This window comes from Chroicocephalus ridibundus, chromosome 5 (genome assembly GCF_963924245.1).
Source record: "Chroicocephalus ridibundus chromosome 5, bChrRid1.1, whole genome shotgun sequence".
NCBI classification, from domain to species: Eukaryota; Metazoa; Chordata; class Aves; order Charadriiformes; family Laridae; genus Chroicocephalus; species Chroicocephalus ridibundus.
The window spans coordinates 73233433-73259916 of record NC_086288.1 but is presented as its reverse complement, the minus strand read 5'-3'; the positions used below and the strand labels follow the sequence as shown (position 1 = coordinate 73259916).

Genomic DNA, 26484 nt, shown 5'->3' with positions numbered 1-26484 from the left:
TTTTATCTCAAATTATTTGTAAACAACATTCTGTCTCAGAGCTTGGTATGGAGTTACTGAACGAGCTGAATGTAAGCCAGACCAGGAAGATGTGAGATGAGTTTATAGGAAACAGACCCTGTTCATTCAGACTTCCTTAAACAAAGTTTGCTGACTGGGGTCACAGACCTACGAAGATAAAATAATGATAACAAAATAAATATTTCTGCTTGATCTCCGTTGCTTACATATGCCTGCTATGTAAAAAATGTAATGAAACAGTCTTTCATCTCTGTGTAAGTTCGTAAGCTAATGCTTTGCCTTATTTTTTCACAGAAAAGATTTGCATCGAATGTAAACCATTAGCAAAAACTGAATTCTCCTGGCAGGACGGCAGGGGCTGTAGTGCCTGGGCTGCCCTCTCTGAAGCTCTCCCATCACTTATACTTAGTCAACTCTCCCCTGTTCTTTGCGACTTTCTCCCTTCCAAAACCTTTCTGTTTCTTGTAACATGGAGGGGATTGTGCGTGGTGCAATGAATTGTCAGTATGGGAGATCTGGTGGGGCAGCGGGGATGTCAGTCCTGTGTCAGTGGCTGCCCTTGCCCTTGGCCCACCGGAGATGCCACCGAGGTGTCCTCCTGAATGGCGGCGGAGCAGGGAGGACCTGCTCTTGCCATAGTCCTCCCGTCCTAATGGCAACGTGGGGTGTGCTGCCCTGTCTCATGGGGTGGCTGTTGCTGCTGAATGGTTCTATGTTTCTCTCCTTACCCCTTTCTTCCACCCTGGGAAAACCAGGGCAGGCTCTGCTCCTGTGTCCTGGAAGGCTGAGGAGGAGGTGGAGGACCAGAGCGCCTTGGTTGTGTGCCCCTGCCTCCCCACTCTTGTAACGGGGAGGTTTTCATTTCCCATCCTGGGCCCCAGAAGGGTCTCTGACAGGTCTGAGCAGCACAGATACAGACGTTCGAGTGAATCTCCTTCCTCCCCTCTCCTTTCTCACTCTAGCTCCATCTCCTAGGTCTTCCTGCTGCAGCTTGCGTGGCTTCTGTGGTGTGTCAGTCGTAGGTATTGGGGCTGTTTTGTTTACAGCTATTTCTTGTAGGACATCACGTTTCTCAAAGAGGGAAGCGAGATAAGGTAAAGCGCGTCTTGAAAAATGCATGGCACAGCCAAACCTGAATGGAATTTCATGAGATAAAGAAAGGACGCTTTTCTGTCTGAATTTCAAAAGCCTGATGGAAACAGATTAATTTGAGGTTCTCAGAAAAATATCGCGGGAATTCTCCTTGAAGGAAAATGCTAGACAATGTAATTACAGGAGAGCCTACCAGTTCATCTTATACATCACTTCACTCTGTGCTTTATCTGCTGCAGCGTTAACTATCGGTTCCGTGAGACTTGATACACAACTTCCAAAAATAAACAAGCATAAAAGCTTGCCCTATTTTTCATTTCCATTATATTTTGCAGTGAAAAGAGAGAGGGAGTAAATTATTACAAAATCAATCTGAAATGACATCTTGTTTTGTAAACACTGTGAAGCATCACAGGGGGTGCTTGAAGGGGATTCTGCTACAGCGTGATCGCCCGCTGCTCGCTTCCCCTTCCTTTGGTCAAGAATTGCCTGCTGCGTCAATAATGCTAATACTCCTTAAGTCACACCCAGGATCCAGATTTTTTTTGCCCATCATTCATATTTTGATTCAAACTTTATTCTTCAGAAACTTAATAGTTCTAAGCAGTATCCAACTTAGTGCTATTGAAAAGTAAAGGCAAAATATGCGTCTGAATTATGGGAGCAGCTGGGTGGACTGTATCATACTGACAGATGCTTTGACCGGAAGAAAAGGTCTTTTCACTCTGCAAAACATTTCAACAGATTGCTAAAAGTTCATCTGCCCATCTTAGAATTCTGGAAAAATCGGCTATAAAGGTTTCTAGTTGTGGGATGGTAATTGATGGAAAGAGAGAAAGAGGGGTGCCTCTTCCCTTGGTGAACAACACAAAGGGGACTTGAGAGGGGGACTTCCCAGCAGACAAAAGATGCTGCATGTAAAGAAAAAAGTGAGCAGCAATAGCAGAAAAGCAGTGATCGAGGCAGGAACCCTTTCTTCTGCAAAGTGGCAGTGCACTTTGTCCTTTGGCAGAGAAAGGAGCGCAGTTATGAATCTCATTCCGAAGTCTGAAGTGGTGAATCCTCCAAGGCACAGCTTATGTGCCTGCGTGTGAGTGCAAAGGAAGTAGGTTATTCTGAATACGGAGGCAGAAGAGAGAAAAAAGTTCCTTGTTGGCCCATAACTGTCAAGCAATTATAGCAGGAAAAGAATTTCTAAGCTGAATTGTGGCAGATAAAGCAGACTTTGAGGAGCGGAGGGGGAACAGGAAAAAAATAAGCTTCCATCAAACTATGGGCTCCTCCATGTGCCATGGGAATTGAGGGGATTTCAGGGACTGGTAGCTGAAGCTGCCTGGAGAAGGGGCGTATGTAAGGTAAATTTTTCATACTCACTGCTAACGTAAGCTCATATTTTAGAGAACAATGGAAGTACCCTTGTCGTATATTTATTTGCCTTGCATTTCCAGCAAAGTATTTGATATTCTCCTGTTTAATCATTTTTTCTGCAGTCTATGAGGCAGCCAAAACTAGTGATAGCGCAAGTAAAACAGAAGGGTTCCTAAAGTAAAATTTATTTGTTTTTCATCCCCCATGAAATATAACGCTCCACATCCAAAAAATGAAAAACAGTAAGGGATCTGTTCTCCCCCTTCTGCACACGTGTAACTCCATTTAGCAGCAGCAAGATTAACACACACCCATTAACTCCTTGCATGCCTGCCTTCTGCACATTAAGTGCAGCCTAAATCTTAGGGAGATGGATCACAGAATCACACAGAATCACAGAATGTTTTGGGTTGGAAAGGACCTTAAAGATCATCCAGTTCCAACCCCCCGCCATGGGCAGGGACACCTCCCACTAGACCAGGCTGCTCAAAGCCCCATCCAGCCTGGCCTTGAACACTTCCAGGGATGGGGCAGCCACAGCTTCTCTGGGCAACCTGGGCCAGTGTCTCACCACCCTCACAGTAAAGAATTTCTTCCTGATATTCAATCTAAATCTCCCCTCTTTCAGTTTGAGGCCGTTACCCCGTGTCCTATCACTCCACTCCCTGATAGAGTCCCTCCCCATCTCTCCTGTAGCCCCCTTCAGGCACTGGAAGGGGCTCTAAGGTCTCCCTGGAGCCTTCTCTTCTCCAGGCTGAACAGCCCCAACTCTCTCAGCCTGTCCTCAATGTGTGAATGTCATTAGGAAGATGCATTTTTTACCTTTTACACTTAATATTACTGGTGTCTTTTCTTGACTTTTTTTTTGTGAGAAATTCCCCTATATGGCTGTAGCAACCGCGTTTAATTTTCTGTAAAGTAGATGGAGCTCCTGTTCTAGTAGGGGAAGAGAGAGGTAAACTACAAAGGAGTTGCACCCAGGTGCCACTCCAAGCAGTGCTAATGGAGGGCAGCAGAAATCATAGAGTCACTTCTGGTAAACCTGCACCTTTTCAGAGGTCAAAACAAAGTGCTGTAAAGCTAATTTAATTGCTTCTGAAGAGCTTTAGGGTCCATCAGGAAAAGGTGTAGTAAAAGTTGAAAGTAATACCGATTTGCACCCTGTGGTAATTTTGGACCACAGACACTAAGAAATAGTAGGAGAATAAAAATATGAAATGAAGTCAGCATAAGAATGCAAACACACTGCAAATCTATACAATAATTTGACTTTACATCTTGATATTTAGGCTTGCTCTCATATTCAATCAGGAAAGAAAAAAGAATCTTAAAGTTGTATTAACTTCTTACTACCAAATTTTGCCTCTGAAAGCAGATAATTTTCTTTGGCCTGGCTTTGTGTGTTATTTTCCGCTTTCCTCAGCCTCCCACACGCTAATGACTTGTGCATGGAATTCTCTTACCCTATGAATATATTTTCTTTTTAAGCACAGTCCCCACAGAGGTGGAAAATGTGAATGTGAAATGAAGCCTGCCATCCTCAAAGAAGGTTAAAGATCTAGGAGCATGTACAACTCTATCCTGAAAGTCAGTTTGTCGAGACATAATTTACAGAGGTTCAGTTGCACAGGCCTCATTCTGCATTTCTTTCAAGATGAATACTTTATACCTTCAGGCATGTGATTTCTCAAGGCATCTTTGTGGGCAATCAGAATTTGCCTTAGTGGACTGAAACGGCCCAGAACAAACTCAGTGCTTAATCGTCTTTATTGCTAAAATTGATAAGCAGTTCCATGCTAAGTGCTGACAGTTCTTACGTAGGGAGAGAAAAGTAGAAGCACCTGCTCCTTCAACCTCTTATGTTTTCTGGGCCAGAAGCTTTGTTTTGTTATTTGACAAAGAACTTGTTAATTTTGTTTCATAAAGCATAAATTTACATGAGGTATTTTCTTTGTGCTAATTCATACATGCAACGTCATGAGATTGATAATCTCAAACGCCATCATCCAGAAGGCCTGATACAGCACTCAGTGACAAATACCCACCAGAAGATGGAATGGGGACAGTGGGCTCTGGTGGAGCCCGACACTCTAGGGAAACGTCACAGTCAGGGCTGGCCACACAAGCCAGCCTTCTGGAGAGGCCCATCCTCAACAACGATTTCCAACCTTCCTTACAGTAGTAGATCCCAAATATAAAATCACCAAGGGTTGGTTGGTTTTTTTCAGGTTTTATGACGTATTTACGGTAAGGAATCTGCCAAAAACTTCAATTTGTTTTCCTTGGGTTGTGTTTTTTATTACCACACAATGGCTTATTTCCCCTGAAGTTTCATGTAACACTTGTAATTACAACTTGTCCTGAAGAGAGTGAAACAATAACAATAAAAATGAGGGCCACTGAATGGGCCAAAGCTGCTCATAAGACAAGTGGTTTATAACATTGGTAAATTTGGAATAACCCTCAAGTTCTGCTCTACCTCTTTGGGAAACAGCCAGAATTCTGCACTTCACGGTATCTCTGGATGAGGAAGAAATACAATTTATCTTTGTGTTCAAAGCAATCATAAGACATAATGCCATTTATACCCACGGAAACTCATATCTTATGACAGACATAGTGAAGAGAGACTTATTGTCAAAATTTGGCTCCGGAGCCACTTGCCTGTCCATGTGACTGTTTATACCATTTTTGTTTACTTGCTATTGGAGAGTAATCAGAAAAAAAAGTTATAATGAATTATGGGTGCTGTCAAGTTTTGTATGAAAAGTATTAAAACTTTAAACAAAACAGTCTCCTAAATTCCTGTCCTTCTGGTCCTGCAGTCTTATCTTGCTTTTACACTTTTGTTTAAACTGTTCCTTCCTTTTTTTTCTTTTTTAGTTGGAGTTGATTCAATAATCTGGTCTTTTTTTTTTTTTTTTTTTTTTTATTTCTTGCAGATGTTAAAATGATGAAACCCTGTCTCCCTCTGGAGTGCTCAGCAGCCATGACATCTCCTCTGGTCCTGCGTGGAAGGTACCTTGCAGCCCGCTGCTGAACTGTTATGACATGTCTCTAGCAATCAGAAAGAAAAGCTGGGAAGAGCATGTGACCCAGTGGATGGGATTGGCTTTGGAGTCTGTGGAGTATAATACAGCATGTCGTCACGGACTGGTAGCTGATAACTTGCAGACAAGTATGGAAAAAGATGAGGTTTTGAGCGCGGACCGGAAAGAAAAATGTGCTTCCTTTCCAGAGTGCTGTTATAGTGGAGAGCTGATTGGCTTCCCTGCAAAGCAGCTGGGAAACGTTTCAAAGGAGGTGGATGAAAACGATAACCATGAGGATGAGGAGCATTTTCTGGAGGCCAGCACAGAAACTCTAGTCCACGTGTCTGATGACGATGATGACTATTCAGCACTCAACCTGGATAGTGTTAATTACCACATCGCTGCTGTAGGAAGCGAACCAAGAGATGAAGAGAAGAATTTAAATGGAGCAGGCTCCTTAACACAGATGGTACCAATAACAGAGAGTAACAAGGCAGCTGAAGCATCTGGAATAATTGGAGATATAAGTAAGGGACCTGGCTGCGACACGGTTCCTAAAGAGGAGATGAAAGAAGATGACGTTTGTGGCAGTATTGGCCAAAGCCTGGAGCTTTGTAATTATGAAGGCTTAAATGAAGTAGTAGATGTAGAGAGAGAAAATCTTTCTAATTCTCCAAATGTGAAAGAAATTATTATGCCTGGGAAGCAGCTGCTTCATACTGCTGTAATTGCACAACAGCGCCGGAAATCTGATGCTTTTAAAGACGGGCTTGGAAAGTCTGAGTGTAATGTGGTAGAGAGTGGGATTTCTTCTGAATCATGCACCAGCGGTGATAGACAACTCTGTTCAGCGGCGGAATCCAGCGACTGCCTTATGCAATCTTCTCCATGCTCTCTCATCCCGGCAGTGGAAAATGGTCTGGGTGGAAGTGGTTTCACAGAACCTCAAGTGGCCCCTGAAAACAAATGCCTTTCAAATGTCAGTTCAGCAGAAGACATTCAGTGTTTACATGTAAAGGATCCTTTGACCACACAAGGACATTCAGACAGTCAAGTGAAACTGCGCAAAAGAAAGGTAGGATGCTCATAAGCTGCAGAGATTTTTTTTTCTAGTGTTTTCCCCAATTTCTTGTGAAGGTGGTTCCGTGACTAATTGATTAGAGATAAAATATATTTTTCAGCCTTGTTTCAAGAACTTGTCAGATTTTTCTTCAGACAGTTTTGAGACTAATGTGTCTATACAACAACTGAGTTTTCTGAGCTCTTTTTGAGGTCTGAAAATGTCTAAGCTGTGAATTTGGAAGGTGCCTTATATTCACTTTATTTTGTATATATATAATTCTATATACTTTTTATATGTTGTTCAAGGCTAAATAAGTAAGTATCTTCTATGGGTTTAGTTTTATTTTTGGTTTTCTGCTCTTATCAGGTATCATTAGCCCTCTTAGGAAATAGATTGCGTGTAGAGGTTTGGAAGCTTTATTGAAAAAAGAGAACAGGAAAAAAGTGCAACAAAACTTTCAAAGGGAAAAAAGAAGTGGAAATATTTTGCAGTAGTTCTTCGGTTTTCAGCTCAGCCCCATGAGCATACGTTCCTGCTAAAAGAAGTATTGCTGAGTTTGAAACAATGTTTTGTGATTTTAAAGCAAGCAGAGAGTTTCACTGTCTACACAGAGCAAGGAAGAGTAACATTACAAAACTTTAATGGACAGATTCCCTGGCAATAACATTCCCATTGGCTTTCACGGGGGGAGATCCGCTGGCTGTGGCACTGCAGAATTCATCTCAAAGTCTGGCTTTCCCAGCTATGCTGCTTATTCTTGCTAATAACCAATTTGTAATTGTTTACTTCTCTCTGCCTTTTTTCATTTGACATCATCCAGCTTCTTTGGTCTGTTTTTTTTTTTTGGTTTGGGGTTTTTGTTTTTTTTTTTTAATCTGTTGTCTATTAATTGTGTGGTTGGTTGGGTTTTTTTCCATCAGCTGTAGCGCCTCAGCAGCTGTTTCACTGAAGCACAAATTCATATCTCTAAAGTGCTGTATGCCAACACAGCATCCTGAGCTGCTGGCCCTTGCTTCCTTGTGTAAAACCCTCGTTAGTATTAACGCACAATTGATATGGTTGGAAGCTGTATGCAAGTCTTGCAAAAGGTTTCCGAAGGCCTCCAAGCCAGTCTTCCTTTGGTAGTTCACGCAATCACAGTTAACATGGTAACTATTCCACTGATCTTGCAGTAAGCGTGGCTCTGAGTTACAATTAAGAAGGCAAAACCTGACTAGCAGTACCAGAAATGTTAAAATGACCCATCTGTACAATGCAGCTCAAGCTTAAAAGGAAAAACTTAACCGAATTAACATCACATTTGAGAACTAAGTTGACTATTATAACCGTACGCTCAGCTGCTGTACTTTAGCACTTCGTATTCGTTTTTACTAAGCGTAGTTGTTCCTATTGATGCGTGCATTTCATACTAGGTTAAGATTAGCAAGATTAATTTTTATAATGCAATTTCAAAGTCCTATCATTACTATTTGAAAATACAGATAAAACTTCTTTTTATTATGTACATATGCAGTCACTGTGCTGTGGCTGCTCACATTAGCTTTCAGTGTACTGTCCTATATTTTTTTAACAGCTTCGATGTTGCTAGTTTCCATGTAGCTCCTTGCATCTTGTTTTGAGTTCGCACACTCATCTGTTAACTGTACACTCACGAGAATTATATTTGAGAATACATTTGTGATCTGTTTGTGCCGTTAAATACTTAAAAGGACGGAATATAAACATTCCAGTGAGACTAATGGTGAGAAAAGCTAAGAACATGATCATATGAAGGAGTAAAATACAAGGAGTTGCTTCAAGGATGGTTGAGAGTTATGTGGCTGCAGCAACTGCGAAGCTGCGTGCACTGTAAAAGGGGAGGGAGTCCGTAGATCTGGAGGAGTGACCTCGTACCACTTTGGTTAAAGAAGTCTTTACCAACAACAGTAAAATGTTTGGCAAAAGGGAAAAGATATGATCTGCTTTTGCTTCTGGTATTATTTATCTCTAAATTCGCCGGACACTTCTACAGACAATGTTCCTGTGTGCAGGATTTTATCACTTATCTCTAGTCGTGCACTGTTTCACAAAAGCCTGTCTGTGTTGGTAATAATCTGTAATGAAAAATGTGCCTATGTTTACAAACTTTCCCTGAAAGCCACTTTTGTAATTTTAACAAAACATTAGAAAAACACCAGACTTGAAACTGAATCCATCCATAAAAGTCAAGTATTTGCTTTGCAGTGACAGGAAGACTTAAGGGATTGGGAATGGTATATAAAACCTTTTCTCTCAAGGTCAGCAGTTCAAACAGTGCAGTCGAGGCCTAAAACACTCCACTGTCTGATTAATGCTCAGTGTCAATTATAGTTGCACATAAATGCGTGCTCAGAGAGGTCGGAATATGGGAAAAGGCACATGGAGATAAATTGCTAAAGGTATTTGGGGACCCAAGCCTTGAGGCGGCACCGTGGGGGATGATGGAAAGGTGCTGAACCTCAGCTACTGCCATGACAGTTAAGATCTTAGGACCTTTGAGGAGACATCATTCTGCTCTTGCTGGTACTAAATTCTTCCGAAAACCTGTTCCTCGTTAACATATTTTAAACTGCTTTTAATTGTGGCAACAGAGCATGACCTTCCCTGTTATCTTTAGATCTGCTGCCTTCAAACCGAAGTTGAGGTGAGACAGTGTGGATCTGTTGTGCTTGCTCTGCAGACAAATGCGGGTTTAAGGGCTTAAAGTTTAGCATCTTTGACCAGCACTAGCTCCATTTCAGCAAATTGCTTTAGCCATGATGGATGTGCTGACACCGAAGATGCTTTTTGCAAACAGGTCCAGCTGTTACAGCATTCTTTGCTCCCTCAAATCACCAGGGTTCAGATGGTTGATGCACAGCACCTTCTCCTTTGGCTTCCCAGGAAGACTTCCTAAGGCTCGGAAGTAGGAAGTACCTGAATTTAATTGTGATAAGTTAATGATGTTGGGTCTAATTGAAAGATTCCACAGTAATCAAGCTTTCCTGTTTTTTTGTTGATTGATAATCAATTCAGTTTACCCACAACATGACATTGATGGTTATTAATGGTTCAGAGTAGCAAAAGCATAAATGGATTAACTATATGTGGCTACACCAACTAGACCCTCCTGTATGCTTTCCTGGGTTAAATAAATTTTAGATTTTAAAATAGTCACTTAACTTCAGAATTGTACATTCTGAATTTCCAAAGATTGAAATAATCTTTGGAACTAACGAGCAAGCTGTCATCCTTGGGGAATCCCAACAGCTCACGTGTAAGAGAAGAGGAGATGGGGTATTGAAAAGCATTCTGCATGCAAGAAGATAGAATTACTATTAATAGGCTTTTTAATAAAACTCGGGAAGTCGCAGTTAATATTTAAAAACAAAATTCAATCCACAGACTAGCTTAGCAAGATAGTACCAGAAGATTGAGGGGAAAATAAATCTGTGAAAAGATAAACAGATTTTTCACTGAATATACACACGCATTTAAGAAGTATATTCTGATTTGATCCAGAGTAAATGCAGGAAACATTCCTCACATGTGTTTGGGCTGCTTTGATATAATGCAGTTTAATATCTGAATATTGGAAGAAAAAGAATTGAATTAACATCTACAAAGGAACGTGTCAAAATTGTTAGTTACTTGTTCAATTGTTTTCTTGGTTTGGATAAGATATATACATTTTCATGCCTTTACACTTGCAGTGAAACACAGTTTACTGAAAATCTGTTATTCATTGCAATAATGAAATACTTTTCGATTGTCTATGTTGTATGTTCCAGATTGCAATGATTTAAGAAAAAAAAAAGTAATTCTGAAATCTCTGAAAGCAGCCTGTTCTCAGGCATCTCAAAGCAATATTTCTTTGCAATGCTTAATATTTTTTGTTATTTTCATTAACCTGTGGAAGAAACAGGTTCTAGAAGTGCTCAGTCCCTAGAGAGAGGCACTTGTCACAGTAATTTTTTGAGAGGTCCATAGAAAGAGCTTTGGAGTAAATCTTCCAAAAATGAACTCTCTTGGACTTAGAAATTAAGTTCAAAATAGTTCAGACAAACTGTGGATCATCTTTTGAAGTTCTGGTTGCTTATCTAAATTAGGTATTAATTCTGAAAGTTTTGGGGTTCTCTTCTAACGTGAAACTTCTAGCTTGCTGCAGAGATTTTAGATTAAAAGCGTTAATAAAATCTGTAAGTTAGAGATGATAAAGTAGTGGCAAATTTACTGCACAGTGTGATGAAATAAGAAGTCGATACGTAATGATTGGTTGCAGGAAATGTAATTGATGTATTGTGCCCCGTGATTTGAAGTTTATGTCAGCTGTGTTTCTTCCGAGAAAAGGTATAGCCTAGAATACTGCTACAGGAAGGGGTAATTGGGGTATCAAACTGACTGGAGTATATGTGACGAATTTGTAACAGTTTCCCTTCACTGATAATCTCAGACCTCATTTCAGTCTCATTAAAACATTTTGCTCATCTGTCAGTGAGAAAGGAATGAAGTAAACAAATGTTTCGGTGTACGAATTCCTCATCCCTCTTCTATGAGGCTTTTGCTTTTAATATTTACTACTTGCAGTTCTTCATGGTGGGCCCGCTTAGAAACTTTCCAGGTTCAAACAGTCGATGTTATCTCAAAGTCATTCCTACAAGACTAAAGAGTATAACGGTCAGGGCTATTTCTAACGCTTGCTATTATGGCTACTATTTTAATCCAGATTTCTAGATTAAACGCTGTGTGGTTTGCAAAGGATACTTAAGGACACAGATAATGTCAGCGTGACAGCAGCACCCAGCATCAAGGAGATGCAAAATAATTTCAAAAAAAGATTATCTGAAGGATGGCAGTAAATGTTGGAAGAAACCCGGGTAGGCGGTTACCCGGGGTGACACAGGACCTTGACTTTTCTTTACTGTTACAATAAAGTTTGTTTCATTATTTCATCAATTATAACTATACTAATGCGAGAAAACAAAAAAAATTGCTTAGTTGGATTTCCATCCCTATTTGCCACTTGAGTATCATGCTTGTCCGTGAGATGTGGAAGCTGACTCTCTTCCGTTACGATGTGTAACAAATTCTGTTTTACAAGGCTAAAACTATGCTTTTTATGGCCAGTTAGAAAGTTAGGTTCTTCCAGGAGCTTCTGCTTGTATCACCCTGTAAATTGACTCCACGGGAAGCCTATGGAGCCTTGCCTGTTGGCTTAGTCCTCCCAGTAATGTACCTGGGAGAGGTAGTAGGAAATCTTCCAAAAAATTATAAGAGCTACCTACTTTACTGAAACAGTTTCCTTACAATTTATTCCCTGCCATCTCTGCTGTTCACATTGCATAATCCTTTTCAACGGAGCACTCGCTTGTCAGCATTAGATTCTTATTTAAAAAGTAATGTGAGCTTGTTGTGAACAATAGTATCCAACATTTTAGATCTTATTGTATTGCTGTTAAAATACCAGAGACTGAGTTTCCAGCCCTTTCACAACTATGTCTTTCTGAAGTCTTAATCTCCCTTTACCTCAGTTCTGTCTTTGTTGAATGGGGGTAACTTAATGATGAATTCTTTTTTCCTACCAATTTTTATATTAGCTTTTAAGACTTTTAAAGCATTGGGGTTTTTTTTTATAGAAGCTGGTTTAGTAGGGATCTACATAAGTAGTAATATGTAGGCTTGTCAATGGTGCACACTTGTTAATGTTGTGCTGTAACAATAACTCAGGTCAGCACGGGAAAAACAAGCAAAGAAGATAAAAGTACGAATAAAAGCAACAGGAATGTACAGGAAATCTTAATTAAAAATGGAAAGGTGCATTTTGCTGTATCCTGATTTTGTCATAGGGAATTGAATTTACCCTTTTCTGAGATTCAGGCTGCAGATGTGTGTCAGTCAGGGGAAAATGACAGCTCTAAAAGTTGGTGATTTTCAAAGTCAATCATCTTCAATTGCACCTTTGCAAAATATGATGTATAAATGCATTTATTTCCCACCATTTATGTTTTCCCATTGAGTATCTTTTAAAGATAATCATCTTGCAAATATTCTAGGGGAGCGATCCAATGACCAGGAAATAAATCTGCATTCTCAGATTATAATGTTCATTAGAAATTCTGAAAATATGGAGAACAATGAATGTTGCTTGGGTGGCTGTAGGAGACAAAGGTTTCACTGCTTCAGTATGGTCATGGGAGACCAAGGCTTCACTGCTTAAGTCTAGACATTAAAAAAGCATTAATGGATGCCAATGAAACTACTGTATTCTTAGAGTATGTTTAAGTGCCTTGCTGAACTTTGGTGTTATAATGATTTGTAACCTTAGAGACTACAGAAGGTAGTTACTACAGAAGCACTATCACAGAAAAATGACTTTCAAATCATGTGGTTATCTATATTTCCTGTACAACTCAGACCTGCACTGATGCCAGAATAGCTTATTTTTCACATATGGAGATGAATTATACAATATTGGCATCTAGGGAATGTTTTTCCGTAGTTTTCTGAAGGACAACGGTAAATGCAAATATTGGAAATCTGATAATTGCTTTTTAAAGATGATCATTCAAACAGTGGAAATCTATTTTATCACGTATGAAATTTGGATTTGCTTTAGTTCCATTTCTGCATCTCTTGTCATTTTCAGACTTTCTAAAGGTTTTTCAAAGGTTTTTCAAGCTTTCTAAAGGTTTTAGGAAAGAGCGTGGGTCTGTTTTCCCAAACTCATAACGTGAATATGAACACCGTCAAAAACTGATGAGGGATCCTAAGCCACAGCAGCTTTCTCAAAGGTTAGTTGCTACCCACATGTCTCAGAGCTACAGTCTGTAGTAATAGTACAGTGGGCAACTATTACTGAGATCCACAGTTGCTTCACCACAAAGAATTTGCTGCATTTGCACATTGCTATTAAATGGTCATAATTTTGAAGGCATTGGGAAGAATCTGGCAAGAGCTGCGAGTAAAGCAAAACAAATAGTATGATTTCTTAAAAAAAGAAGCCTGAAACCTTCTTGGCTGTCGTGAGGATTTGTTTCTCTCTTCTGGATTGAAAAGTTGCTTCCTAAATTTAACATCTAATAATGAAGACGTGGTTCAAAATTATAAATGGACTAAACCAGTTGGATCTCATTTTTTAAAAAATTATGCATATTATCTATGGTAATTAATAGAAAGTGGTGGTCATAAAGCACTCCTATTATTATGATTAGATGACCATGAATTTTCTCTGGTGCTCTCACAAAAATATGTATCATAAATATTATCTCCATCTGGGAAGCTGAAGAATGCTTTCCCACAGACTTCCTTTGTGTTTGGACTGAAGTATGATGTATTTCAAACAATCTGAAAAGTATTTAAAACAAGCTCAGAACAGGATGGGATGATTGCCAGGCCATTACAGTATAACCTTTATGCAAATTTTACTTTGACACATTTTTGTGACAGTGTTCAGCAATAAATTTTAAAGGCTGCCAGCGTTGTCTAGACTGCAAACCAAGAGACTGTTGCGCATCAAGTTATGCATTAGTTGGAGTTTAGCTACCTAAAATGGTCATGAAAGTATTTGTATTTATGCGCGGTTCATAGTCACGCACTATCACTCCACCAAAGTGATATTACACGCTTCCGGGAATCAATGTAGGGAGCTCTCGTCTCATGCAGTTTACACTCAGAAATTCCTAATTTTGTCCCGGTTTGCAATAATTGGCTGGAAGAAAACTTTTAAAACATTTTTTGTTTGTTTGTTTTTAAATAGTGTCTTTAAAAAGTTCTGATTGGTAAGGGCCGATTATTTGCTGTTTGTAGTCTATAAACTCTCAGTTGTAGGTCATGTTAAATGGACCAATGATCTTCCTAAAATGACAACAGATTGTAACGAACACCACATTTTTGAGGGAAGCTGCCTTGGAAGAAATGAATGGACATAGTACGCAAAAAACCAAATTTAACAGTTTAGCAAATGGGAAGTGGAATTAAAACACTTGGGCAAAACCTTCTGGGTTACATGACATCACTATCCAAATAAACTTTTCCACTGGTTAAAGAAGAATTTTTAAAAAAAAAAAAAAAAGGACTTTGCTTCCTAGAACTGTTCACCTGGCACTTTCACAAGCATAACGTTCACTTTGAATTAACAATCAAGTGAAAACAGAGAGATGTGAGAGGCACCCAGAGACACAGCTGCCATCAAACCCCAGCAAATACAGCCGTAAGCTGGGACGTTATTAGAGCACCCCCGCTTGTATTAAAGAGCCTTTGAAGCCATAGCTGCGGCAGAGCAGCTTTTTCAGCACAACCTTCTACTGCGGACACGAGCTGTGCTGAAAGCAAAAGCTTTTCTGTTTGTGGTGCTGAGCCGGAGGAGGAGGCACAGAAGAGCAGCCCACCCTGGCCAGCTCTGGGGCTTGAGGCTTTACAGCAGCGAGGTCTTTGCCACTGCCGTCAGGGAGTATTTGGCCGTGGTGGTATGGGGGTTGGGTAAGTCCACGGGCATCTCACTAATTCCCATGCAGTATTTAAAAGCAAACGAGCAAAGAGAACCCCACCATTGGCTGAACTGCAGCAGGGTGGGAGCCATCTGCAAAGTGTTTTCCATATTTTTGGGGTTTTTTTTTAATAGAATCATAGAATTGCCTAGGTTGGAAGGGATCTTTCAGATCACCTAGTCCAACCATCAGCCTAACTCTTGACAAAAACCATCCCTAAACCATATCTCTACCCTTTTTTCTTTTTTCTTTTTTTTCTTTTTTTTCTTTTTTTCTTTTTTTTCTTTTTTTTCTTTTTTTCTTTTTTTTCTTTTTTTACTTTGGTTTACTTTGGTTTACTTTGGTTTACTTTGGTTTACTTTGGTTTACTTTTTTTACCTTTTTTTACCTTTTTTTACCTTTTTTTACCTTTTTTTACCTTTTTTTACCTTTCTTTTTTTACCTTTTTTTACCTTTCTTTTTTTACCTTTTTTTACCTTTCTTTTTTTACCTTTTTTTACCTTTCTTTTTTTACCTTTTTTTACCTTTCTTTTTTTACCTTTCTTTACCTTTCTTTTTTTACCTTTCTTTTTTTTACCTTTTTTCTCTTTTCTCTCTTTTTTCTTTTTTTTCTTTTTGAGGTGTTTTGGTTTTTTTTCCTTGCTTCCCAATCATGGTCATGCATATGATTGAAACACCTAAAAACGTGTTTCTTATGTCCTTTTACTGTTCTCTCTTAATGGCAACATAGGAGGTTGATAAAGACAAGGGGGACTATGTCGCAGATACACAGGGTGTATTGAATAAGGCCTTACAAAACGAAACAATACTGTTTCTGCTGCCAAAAACTGTTTCCAAGCTCAAGAGGATATGGCCTAAAATGGTCATGAATTCAAATTTAGAGGGATATTCTTCCTCCTATGAAAAAAATCCAGGCAGCAATACAGCGTCTCTCTATACGTATGCGTGAGTGTCTGTGCACGCTGGGGTAAATGTATGGCAAATGTAAACCAGATCCTCGCTCTCCTTCATAACTCTGTCACAGCTGACGTCTAATGCTTTTACAACAATGGAACATAAGGAACTTGGCTTATGCCCACTGCGTTAATGAAAAATTGGCTCACTGTAACATGAGGATGTCCTTCAGTAATGTGCCGTATTACAGCAATAACTTTCATATCTTAAGTTTCACATTGTTTTTGCAGTCTCACCTTACACGAGGGTTAGAAAGAAAATGCAATATGTAAAATATTTATGTTAAGTGGAAGTTTATTTATCCTTTCCAGTAAGATGCCTCCTTCCCAAACATTTTTGCACACAGCCGATTCAATTAAAGAAAGGCTTCTAGTTGGATATCCTGAATGTCCTACTCATTTGGATAGTTTTACTTTAACATAAAATGGATCACCTATATACCCATTAAAAAAAAAAATCTTCAAGGAGTCGATTCTGTTCTTCTACTACATGTTTTAATCTCTTGGGTGGTATCCTCAACCTTCTTAAAAATGATTATTTGCATGCACTAATAGTCATTCATATGTGATTCACGGCTGTTTGATATGGAGGCATGAAATACATGAAAAAATTCAGCAGTGCTGAAGCTCGTGGCTTGTGCTGCATGTAATTTTAGCTTCAAAATATTTTAAAAGCTGACATCTTTACTGCATTGAAAATGAAAAAGCATGGCCATGAGCAAAATTTTTGGGAATGTAAACTAAAGTCCTTTCCTACGTACAGATTTTCTGAAACACTACACTTCTAATAAATGCCAAGCTGTATTTCTCTCACACAAATTTAGTAGCTGACTGTATGTGTACATCACACCTCACTACATCTGCTTAACTTATTCCAACGTGGTAAACTCACCTGTTTACAAATATTCTCTACTGCTTGATAGATGATGACAAGATGATGGGGCAGACGAGCAGTATCCTGTTTATTCTTTACACTTATACGGGAAGTAAAATAGCCAGAGAGTGAATAAGAGAAGAAATAGGACAAAAAAGACACTGAGAAAAAAAAGATATTCATTGAAATAGGACAAAAAAGACATTGAGAAAAAAAGATCTTGAGAGACTGTCTTATAGGTGGGATAAGACTGGAAAATAAGTAGGTGAAAATTAATTGATTTTTCCATGTAAAGTGATGATACAACTCTTAATTGCACAAACTCAGCTCACAAAAACAACTCCCAGTTGATCAGTTTGTCTGTCTCCCAGCTTTCATCAGTACTGCCAGTAACAGTCAAAGGCAATTTGGGAAGAAATTCCTCCATATCTGTACCTTGATTAATATTCTTGTGGGTAAATAGTCTGCAGGACTTGTAATTTAGCACAATTCACCAACGTTTTATTAAGCTTTTACAAAAGTCATGTTGTAAATCTTACTGCAGGTTCTTTTGCAGTATGTGTTTTAAATCAATCAATTGTGTTTTTGCAGACTGAAGCCTATGAATAGTTATGACTGTGGGGAAATCAACTTTAATCAGATTCAGAAGAAACACATATATTCCTGAATTTTGCTCTCTTGAGAATAGTAACAGAAGCCTCAGATTAGAATGTCAATTTAATTTTTTTCTAGGTTATCCACACTCTGTCAGACAAAAAAAAAATCCTTCTTCATCCTACCCATGCTCTTCTAGACAGCATGTTGAGATCACTGATTCTTCCCGCTCACTCCTACCTCTCAGAAATGCTTCGATTTTTTTTTTGTCTTCCTCATTTCACATACTAAGCTCAGTGTGGCAGTATTAAACTTTTTAGCCTTTTGGAGCTTATGCATATATAAAGGAAAGATCACTCAGTGACATGAAAATACTGTGTATTTTCCTCCCTGTAAGCATCAATGCTTATAAATACTTAAAGGGTGGGTGTCAGGAGGATGGGGCCAGGCGCCAGGACAAGAGGTAATGGGCACAAACTTGAACATAGGAAGTTCCACCTAAACATGAGGAGGAACTTCTTTACCCTGAGGGTGGCAGAGCCCTGGCACAGGCTGCCCAGAGAGGTGGTGGAGTCTCCGTCTCTGGAGACATTCCAAACCCGCCTGGACGCGTTCCTGTGACACCTGCTCTGGGTGACCCTGCTCTGGCAGGGGGTTGGACTAGATGGTCTCCAGAGGTCCCTTCCGACCCTGACCATTCTGTGATTCTGTGATCATCATTTCACAGGGGTTGATTTCAGGCTCAAGGCAGCAGCCTAGCAGAGCCGAACAGACTAGGATGGGAATACTGTTGGAGAAAAGGGTCAGCGGCTTCTATAACTCTGACTCCACTTTGGTATGAGGGGTAGAGCTGTCCCAAATGCCCTCAAGAGCTAGTTCTGTAGTAGTGGTGATAGTAGTTCCCGGTCCCCTTGCCCAGCACTCATTTCTACAGCTGCACAAAGCCTCTGCTCAAATCCATTTGTAAGACTATGTGACAAAAACCTAACTGCTCCGTGGGTTTTTTCGCAGCTTCCTTAGCAGGCATGGTCGGCAGTGACTTGGGCCCTGATTCTGGGCTTCCGTTCTCCGTCCTTTCCATTACGCTTCGTTCACGGAGGACAAGCTCTCTTGTGTCGACAGCATTGCCTCACAAAGCATAATAATGACAGTTTAAATGTCAGCGCTGTTAGTCACTGTTGATTGTCTTAGGGCTTAAATAGAAATTCCTTGTTTTCTAGCCACTATGTTCAGAGGGAGCGTTTACCAGCAGCAAAGTATAATTGCGGAGCTTTGATCTTTGCTTTGAAATGTCTTTTAAAGCGTAAAGAAAACTCGTCTGTGCTGAGAACGACATTAGAGGCTATTTCTGGAGTTAGACCAGGATTCTGAAGGTGAAAGGACACTTCTCCAGCTCTCTCAACAAGTCCCTGGGAAAGTTAAAAATAGGTCTTGCTGAAAAAAAATTTGGCACTTGTTATTTGAGAAAATTTCTTTATTCCAGGAACTGCCTCATGTAGCAGAAATTTATTTACCATCTGTGTAGACTTGAAAAATTTTCCATCTTACCAGATACACAACTGAAATAGAAACAGATTTTCCGTCCCTATGCTTTACGCCGTCCGCTGCTTTAAGAGAGTGCTGTTGTAAAAACTTATGAAATTTTTGTGTTTGCCAAAGGGGGGTGGCTCAATGATAGCCCATCTGTCAAACTCCGAAGTTCTGGTTGCGACCTTTAATGATGTCACTTTACTGTTGCTAAAGTATGTCATTTGGGGAGGGAAGGGGAGCTTGCAGACCCAGTAGCTGAACATATACACTTGTTTTAATTGTTGTTAACAGTTGTTTTAATTACTGTTACAGTACTGACTTCTAATCAAAAAATAGTCACTTGAGAAATTAATCACAGATGCTTTTGCTTTTGTTATTCTGAGACTTTGAACTAGTAAAATTGTATGAGATGTGATGTTATTTTAACTAGAAGAATTGCTAAACTCTTTAATCTGGCAATTTTGATCCGTACTTTAAACTGCATACTGTCTGATTTTTTTTTTTTTTTACGTTTTTATAGCTTTTCTCTTTTACTGCGTAAGGTAAGGCAAGCTATTTTATATTTGAGCAAAATCATGTAATTGTGAAAATGAACAGGTGTGAATCTTAAGCCATTCTGTATTCTTTCCCATTGCTGCTAAATCATCTGCAATCCTAAAATGAGGAAATTAGAATTTATATTCTCAGCATACAGCTGCATGTGTTATTCAACAATCCATGTTTTAAAATGGGAGTTGCAGTTCCCAAAGAAGCAGAAATTTTTCGCATTGTTTTTAGTTAGCTTTGTGCTAATGGGTTAAGGCATATACATGCCTTACCCATATGTTTTAGTTTGGGCCAGGAGCATGCTTTTGAAGTGAGTTTGCTGATTGATGTGGTATAAAGCATGATAAGCGACATGGTGAAAGATGTGAGAGAGTGAGATGCAGTGTGGATTGCCTGATTTGATAGCTGCGTGGCTGATTTGATAGATGCTAATACAGTGCTTCAGAAAGAAAAACTGTATTTTAGGGTTGTAAATAGCCAGGGAAATTTTTTTCAGATATTAGGAAGAAAAAAAGGATGTCAGTGGGTAGCAGATTCCTATCTGCACAGTGCAAGAGGTATGAATTGAAAGACTAGTTATCAGATGTAGTCACCGTATTCTACACCCCCATGACTTGCAATGTGAAGACATCCAACTCTGTCCCCTACCTCAACCAAACTGGGTGCAAGATACGTAATTGTTATGACTGGACAATGTTAATTACCAACAAACCTTCTGAAGACAGATTTTTAGAAGAGATCAGTACATTATAGTTTCCTTTTAGGTGAATTTGATAAATATTCCCTGGTAGAAGAATATGAGTTTCTGACTTGAGGTTACAATTTAGCCCCTAAACAAACTACACAGTCTCTTGAGATTTTTACAGTTTTTGTTTCAGCTGTCTGAAATATATCAGCTCCAATGTAAAACTAGTGAAGAACACTTTTTTCCCCTGTAGTTGTGCTTTCTAGTTCTCTCACTAATTCCCAGTAGTCTTGTGGTAATGCGTTCATTCTGTTGGCCAGCTGTTCAGCTCTCCATGAATGCATCCTCCTGATGTGCTTTTCCCAGCGTTTCACAAGTCAGTGTCCTGTTCCACTTCAACATAAAACTTTTTTGAAAACAAAACTATATACCACTGGGGATGCAGACAGGGAAAGCGATGCAAGCATAATCAAACTCAGTCTGAATAAGTGACGAATGAGTAAATAACAAATATTACACGGTATAAGCACTAAACTGCTCTTAATGTGTGTTTGAAATAGAGAGCGACTCCCTCTTTTATAATAGAGATTTTTTTGTCTCTGACACAATTAGCTTTCTTTCACTTTTCTTAATTACTGGCTGTAGTAGAAGGGAACGCTTCGGTTCCCTTCTGTAGGCCCTTCAGTATTAGCCCACTAATATTAGCTTCGGTCTTTGTTAACGACAGAATTGTGAGCCTCAAAGGTAAGGTTCGACTCTACAGGGGGAACAGAAAGTGTATGAGCAGACTAAAATAGAAATAGCTGATTTGTCCCCTCTTGCAACACATTTTTCACCAAAAATGGCTCGTGGGATTATTAAACGCCAAGTGTTAAGAGAGATGAAAATAGGGACGGTTTTACCCCTGGTATTACCCTAGATTCTTCAAGACAAAGGAGAAATTCAGCAGCTAGAAATCATTGCTCTCTCCTGATTATCCCAAGGCAGCTGAGGGGGAGGGGTAAATAAAAAATGCAAAGAAAATATTTGTCTACAGTTTATTTTAAGACTCTTTCTTTGTTTATTGTGAAGCCTAACATTTGATTCCATGGTGTACAGTGCTGGATAAAATTTGAAATGTAATTCTGTACAGCAAAAAATCTCTGTTGTGCATAGCATTGTGTAGTGGTAAGTATAGTTTATAGCGGGTATTTTGGATTTGGGCCATCTGTCTAATTTGGATGCTCTCTCATATTTAACTCCGTCTGAGATTTACACCCAGGCCACAATTGCAGCAGGCACAGCAAGTGTGGGCTGTGACTTAACCCAGTAATGCGCGAGGAGGCTCCGTGTCGAGAGGAATCTATGGCATCTATTTGATTACATTGTTGGTCATTCTCTGCCCGAGTGGTTCCCATTACCCCATGACAAATAGTGAGATTTGTCTTCTCTACCCATGACCAAGGCATAAAATCTTCTACCTTTCTCTGGGAGTCCCCATGCTCTCTGCATATGTATTACGTGGCAGTGGGTTTGCTCGTTTTTGGCAGTGTGTGGAACAGTTGCGTTGTGATTATATCACTTCACATGTTCTGTAGGGAAATAAGATAAGCATTCATTTGTTCTAGTTCATTCTGTCCTGTAGAAATGACCTCCATCTGTGTATTATTTGTGTTTTAAAAGGTAGTATGAGAATTTCTAGAAATACTCATTGTAGAAGCTTTTTGTTAAAAACAGTATACAATATTCATCACATGATCTCCAGTAAACACCCTACTTTTTTGAGTTGTTGTTTAGAGAATCTAACCAAAATGTAGCCGCCTGGGAGAAGAGTTACTGATAATAACATCAGTGCAAGCATGAATAAATCAAAACAGAGAAGTCATCTTATTTATTCTCAATCAAAGGCAGAGCTTGTGTTAGGATTTGGGATTTCCTTGAATTCCAGTACTTCGTTAAATCTTGAGGGTATAGCATGCAGGCAAAATGAGCATTTTATTAAATAGCCAATAAAATCGTATTAATTATGTAACTTATAAAAGGAATATCCCAGTTGAAATAATATAACGTACAGAAACAAAGAGAAAGACAGACAGTAGAAAAAGAGTTTGGCTGTGTTCTGGGGATTTTTGCGAGCTTAAGCCTATTGACTGACCTTTGGTAGCCAGGAATTTTGAACCATCAGTGAAATCTGTTAATAAATATCCATTTAATTATGACTTTTCAATTAAAGGAATAAAATAGGAGTCGATCAGTTCAGGTTGGACTATATGATCTTTTAGGAGTGCTCTGATTGCTTCTACTTCTGCCGGGCATTTAAAGAGAGTTGTCTTGGCAGTCGCTGGAGCCTTCCACATTTCCTTGGTTTCGCCGAGCGTCAGAAAAGATGCTTTTTAACTAGCGCTGGAGATATTTCTGACGGGTTGTATCTAATGTCAAACGAACCGCCTCACCGGGGACAGGATATGGCCAGTCGTATGGGGAGGCGGCAGCAGCACGAAGGCTGGGTGTATGGGCGAGGAGGATGCAGACAGAGAAATGACAAATCTGGACGGTGCCCATTTATCACTCACCATTGTACCCTCGCTGTAGTCCACATAAGTCAACATATCCACATAATCCGCATAAGTCATACAAGAAGAATCCCGTTCTTGTCACTTGGTGTATTCATTGGAAGTGACAATTGCTCTGTAGTCTTCTCATAAACAGTAAAAGAGTTTTGTGACTATGACAAAATATACTGATAGGAGGACAGAGAAAAATTTGCAAAGAAGAAACGGGTCTCCAGCGCTAATATTTTACTTAAATGAACTGTTTCGTGTGAGCCAGAGCTCCTACAATTAGGCAGTCTGCTAACTTACGCTGCAGTGGAATTTACTAACCAGAAAGATAACGCTTGTTCCTTGAAAGAAAAACTCAAAAGATTTGATAATTAGCTCTCAGAAGAGTCCATTGGTTATTTTACAGCTGTGGAAAAAACAGTAGAGACCTTATTTATTGACGTAGCTATCTGATAAATCAGGAAGAAATCAGTGTCATGGAATCTTTTTGAACAGACCACCTCCTGACACTGGGAAAGGTCCAGATGAAGGTCAAAACCCTCCGCTTCCTGTCTCAGAGAGGAAAAGGAGAAAAAAATCTGATAAACATAAAGCTACACAGAGCTGCTTTGGAAATCTCTAGAGATGAAGGGAGCAGGGGAAGAAGATTAAAAAAAAATAATCCTCTTGTTAAATGTAGAAAGAAAGTACACGCATTCAATGATATCAAGAAAACACTGATTTACATTTTTTCCAGTTTGATTACATTGTCAGAACTGAGCCTGAAACATGAGAACCAGGAATGAAACATCCCCCAACAGGCACGATCATAGCAACACACAGTCGTTACCCCACTAACCACTTCTAAATGTTGCCACTCCAGGGATGGATCAGAGAAGCAAGACTGAAAACAGAGGGGAACTTAGCCCAGTGGCCAGCACTGTTGCTTAGGTCAAGTCTTGCTTTAGCCTTGAGAAAAACACTTATCCTGCCTATAATTGTCCCATCCTTAAAATGGAGTTAATATCATTTTCCCTTGTTACGTGTAATGTGGGTTAACTGTATTAAAGATGCAATGAAGTGTTGTATTATTAGGATCTATGCAATCGCCTGAGATACCATAGGTTCCTCAGGAGCCTTAAAAACCATCTTTCAGAGCTGCAATATTGTTCCTGCTCATTACACTCCCTCCCCTGCCGTATTAAAACTCACAGTTTGTTGCTAGTGAGGAACAGTCTCCCATTTTTGCAGCACCCATGCTTTAAAATTAGGTTTAGATGAAATTAAACGCAAAATAACTTGTAGGTGTGCTCTCACTCATTCGCATGTGCTTTCTGTCTCTCTGAGGTTTCCATACAGTAATTTCAGGAAATTATGGGACACTTACCCCAATGCCCTTTTCTGTCATTCTTCTCCGTAAGCAAGTTTTCCTTTCAGCTCTCTACTCATCTCTCTTCTTTTCAAGAATAGCGTAAAAGTTCAGCCTTTTTTGAAGGTATGTAAGTATCAATATGACTATCGAACTTAATTGTATATTTAGAGATATTTATCTTCCTAAGCGTAAACATCTGCTGAGCAACTGAGCCTTGGACAAGAGAAAAATAAACTCTCAGAATTAAAAGGCTTCTCCCAGGCATGGTTGCCCTGGATGAGACACATAGCAGAAGGATGCAAATCAGTTTGGAGAAATCCCAATTTTGTTGCTGGCAAGCTCTCAGTCACTTCAAAGGGCCTCAGATTTGACCCATGGTCATCTAGTAATCTGGGCCTAAGAATAAGATCTATTATCTAATTTTTTAAATGCAGAAGAGACAAATGGTATTTTTCTCATGTTAATAAACACACTGACTTGGTGAAACAGGTATATTGGCATTTATGTGTCACGTTGATACGAGTCAGAGGAAGCAGGATTTAACTCAAATAACGATGGAACTGCAGTTTGTAAATATTTTATTGGTAATTCTAGACCAATTATGCATTTATCCTTTTCCCACACATAAAAGGACAGGATTGATAATATTAACATTTATTTTAATACTAAATTTCTAGACAGTAAGGAATACTTTTGGATTCCAGATGTCCTATTATTCAAATGGGGCAATCACCGGTCCAGCACCCCTCGCTATAAGGTGCCTTGAATGCACTTGAAGTCTGTTGTGGTCTTGGTGCTGTTCTTCCCTGGGGAGGCCAGCTGGGGGTGGCTATAAATCACCACAGCTTGCCTTGGCGCTGGCTGCAGCCTGAGTCAGGTTCTTTCCCCAGACATGTATTTCTGCTATGCATTTCTCAGGCTGTAGTTTCACTCTTTTTGGCCTCACTTGTGAATCGGTAGCCAGAGCTTTCATGCAATGTTTCTTTCTTCCCCTGAGCTGGTTTTGTCGTGGTGTGTCTTGTGTTAAGCCAATAAAAGTTGGCATGCACCTCAGATAAAAATCAAGCCCAATAACCTGATATTAAATACATATATATGTATATATATGTATATATATATAAAAAAATAGTGTAGGGTTGGTAATTCTTGAATTCTACTGGGATAATGCAGTCATATCTCATGAGATAATGCTTGATTAAATTGGGAAAAAAAATACTGGAGTACACTTAAATGCCTCTCAAGCTAGTTATCTCAAGTTCTCTAATAGAAACATTTTGATTGTATGAGGACATAGGCTAATCTGTGCCAGCTGCTCTGTACTTAGCTATTCCAAAAGTCTCATTCTCCCTTCTCAAGCAACTTTTTTTTTTCTCTGTAGACATATTTCACGCAAAAGCTATGCCAACCTTCAAAGATGTTTTATGTTTTTGTCACAAGATGTGGTGACAGTGTTTATTTCGTTTAATATCAGGAAACCCTGCATCTAAAATGTTTTTTAAACTTCTTGTTATTTCTTACAGCTTTATGGTTATTATAGGAATATAGGGAAAGTTTTAAGACAGAGTAATGTTACTGTTTCATCATGCAGAACTATTGTTTTTAAAGAAGCTAGCAAAGTTTCAATCGAGAATGTATCCATTCCTTTAATTCCTCGCCACATTTACTCATTAACTGGAGATGATGGTGATAGTTTATCTTATGGACGCATCTAGAAATAATAGGTATAGAAATAGTGTTGCCCTACTGTCTTATACAACTTCTGAAGATAAAACCGATAGACATTCTTTTCCCAAAGATTATATACTCAGAAATGTTCAGCGCTATTTTTGTTTAGTGTGTTTACTTAACATGCATTTGCAAGGGTAAGTAAGCTGGGCTTCAGCAATTTTGTAGTTGCATTTCCAACTAAGAGGTCGTACCGCTCAAATTGGATTTGTGTGAAAGCAAGGCAACACTTTCAAATATGGGGTACGGGGTGTACATGCATATATGTTTGAAGAAAAGATCTGCTCAAGAAATATCCCATTACTAAAAGTCACTATGTTGCACTGGGAGAGTCTTCTAAGATTCACATTTCTGAAGCGTGAATCATAGCAAACCCAGTCAGATTTTAATCCTGAAAAGCAAAGGATCAAGTTGAAAATGAAGAGTGGCGTTTCAGCTTGTTATCAACAAAACCTTATTTTATGACAAAGGAAAATAAGGTAAAAAATATATAAATGTGTCCACTTAGGGCAAATTTTGAAAGAAATGTTTCTGCTCCATTCTGTGGCAGTTTTAGACCTTTTGCTTGAGCACATGCTATCGTTACTGCATCATGGCTTCATGATTCATTAAACTTCTTTTCTATAT

At 39.2% G+C, this 26484-nt stretch overlaps 1 protein-coding gene across 2 annotated transcripts in view; it reads left to right on the top strand.

Annotated features, from left to right (window-relative positions):
• Positions 1–26484, top strand: part of DLC1 (DLC1 Rho GTPase activating protein) — a 275274-nt gene that overhangs the window by 48317 nt on the left and 200473 nt on the right. For both annotated transcript variants that reach the window (XM_063337039.1, XM_063337038.1), the window contains exon 2: positions 5424–6588. In XM_063337039.1, the coding sequence (XP_063193109.1) occupies positions 5533–6588 (1056 nt within the window). In that variant the 5' untranslated portion in view covers positions 5424–5532. The remainder of the gene's footprint in view (positions 1–5423; positions 6589–26484) is intronic.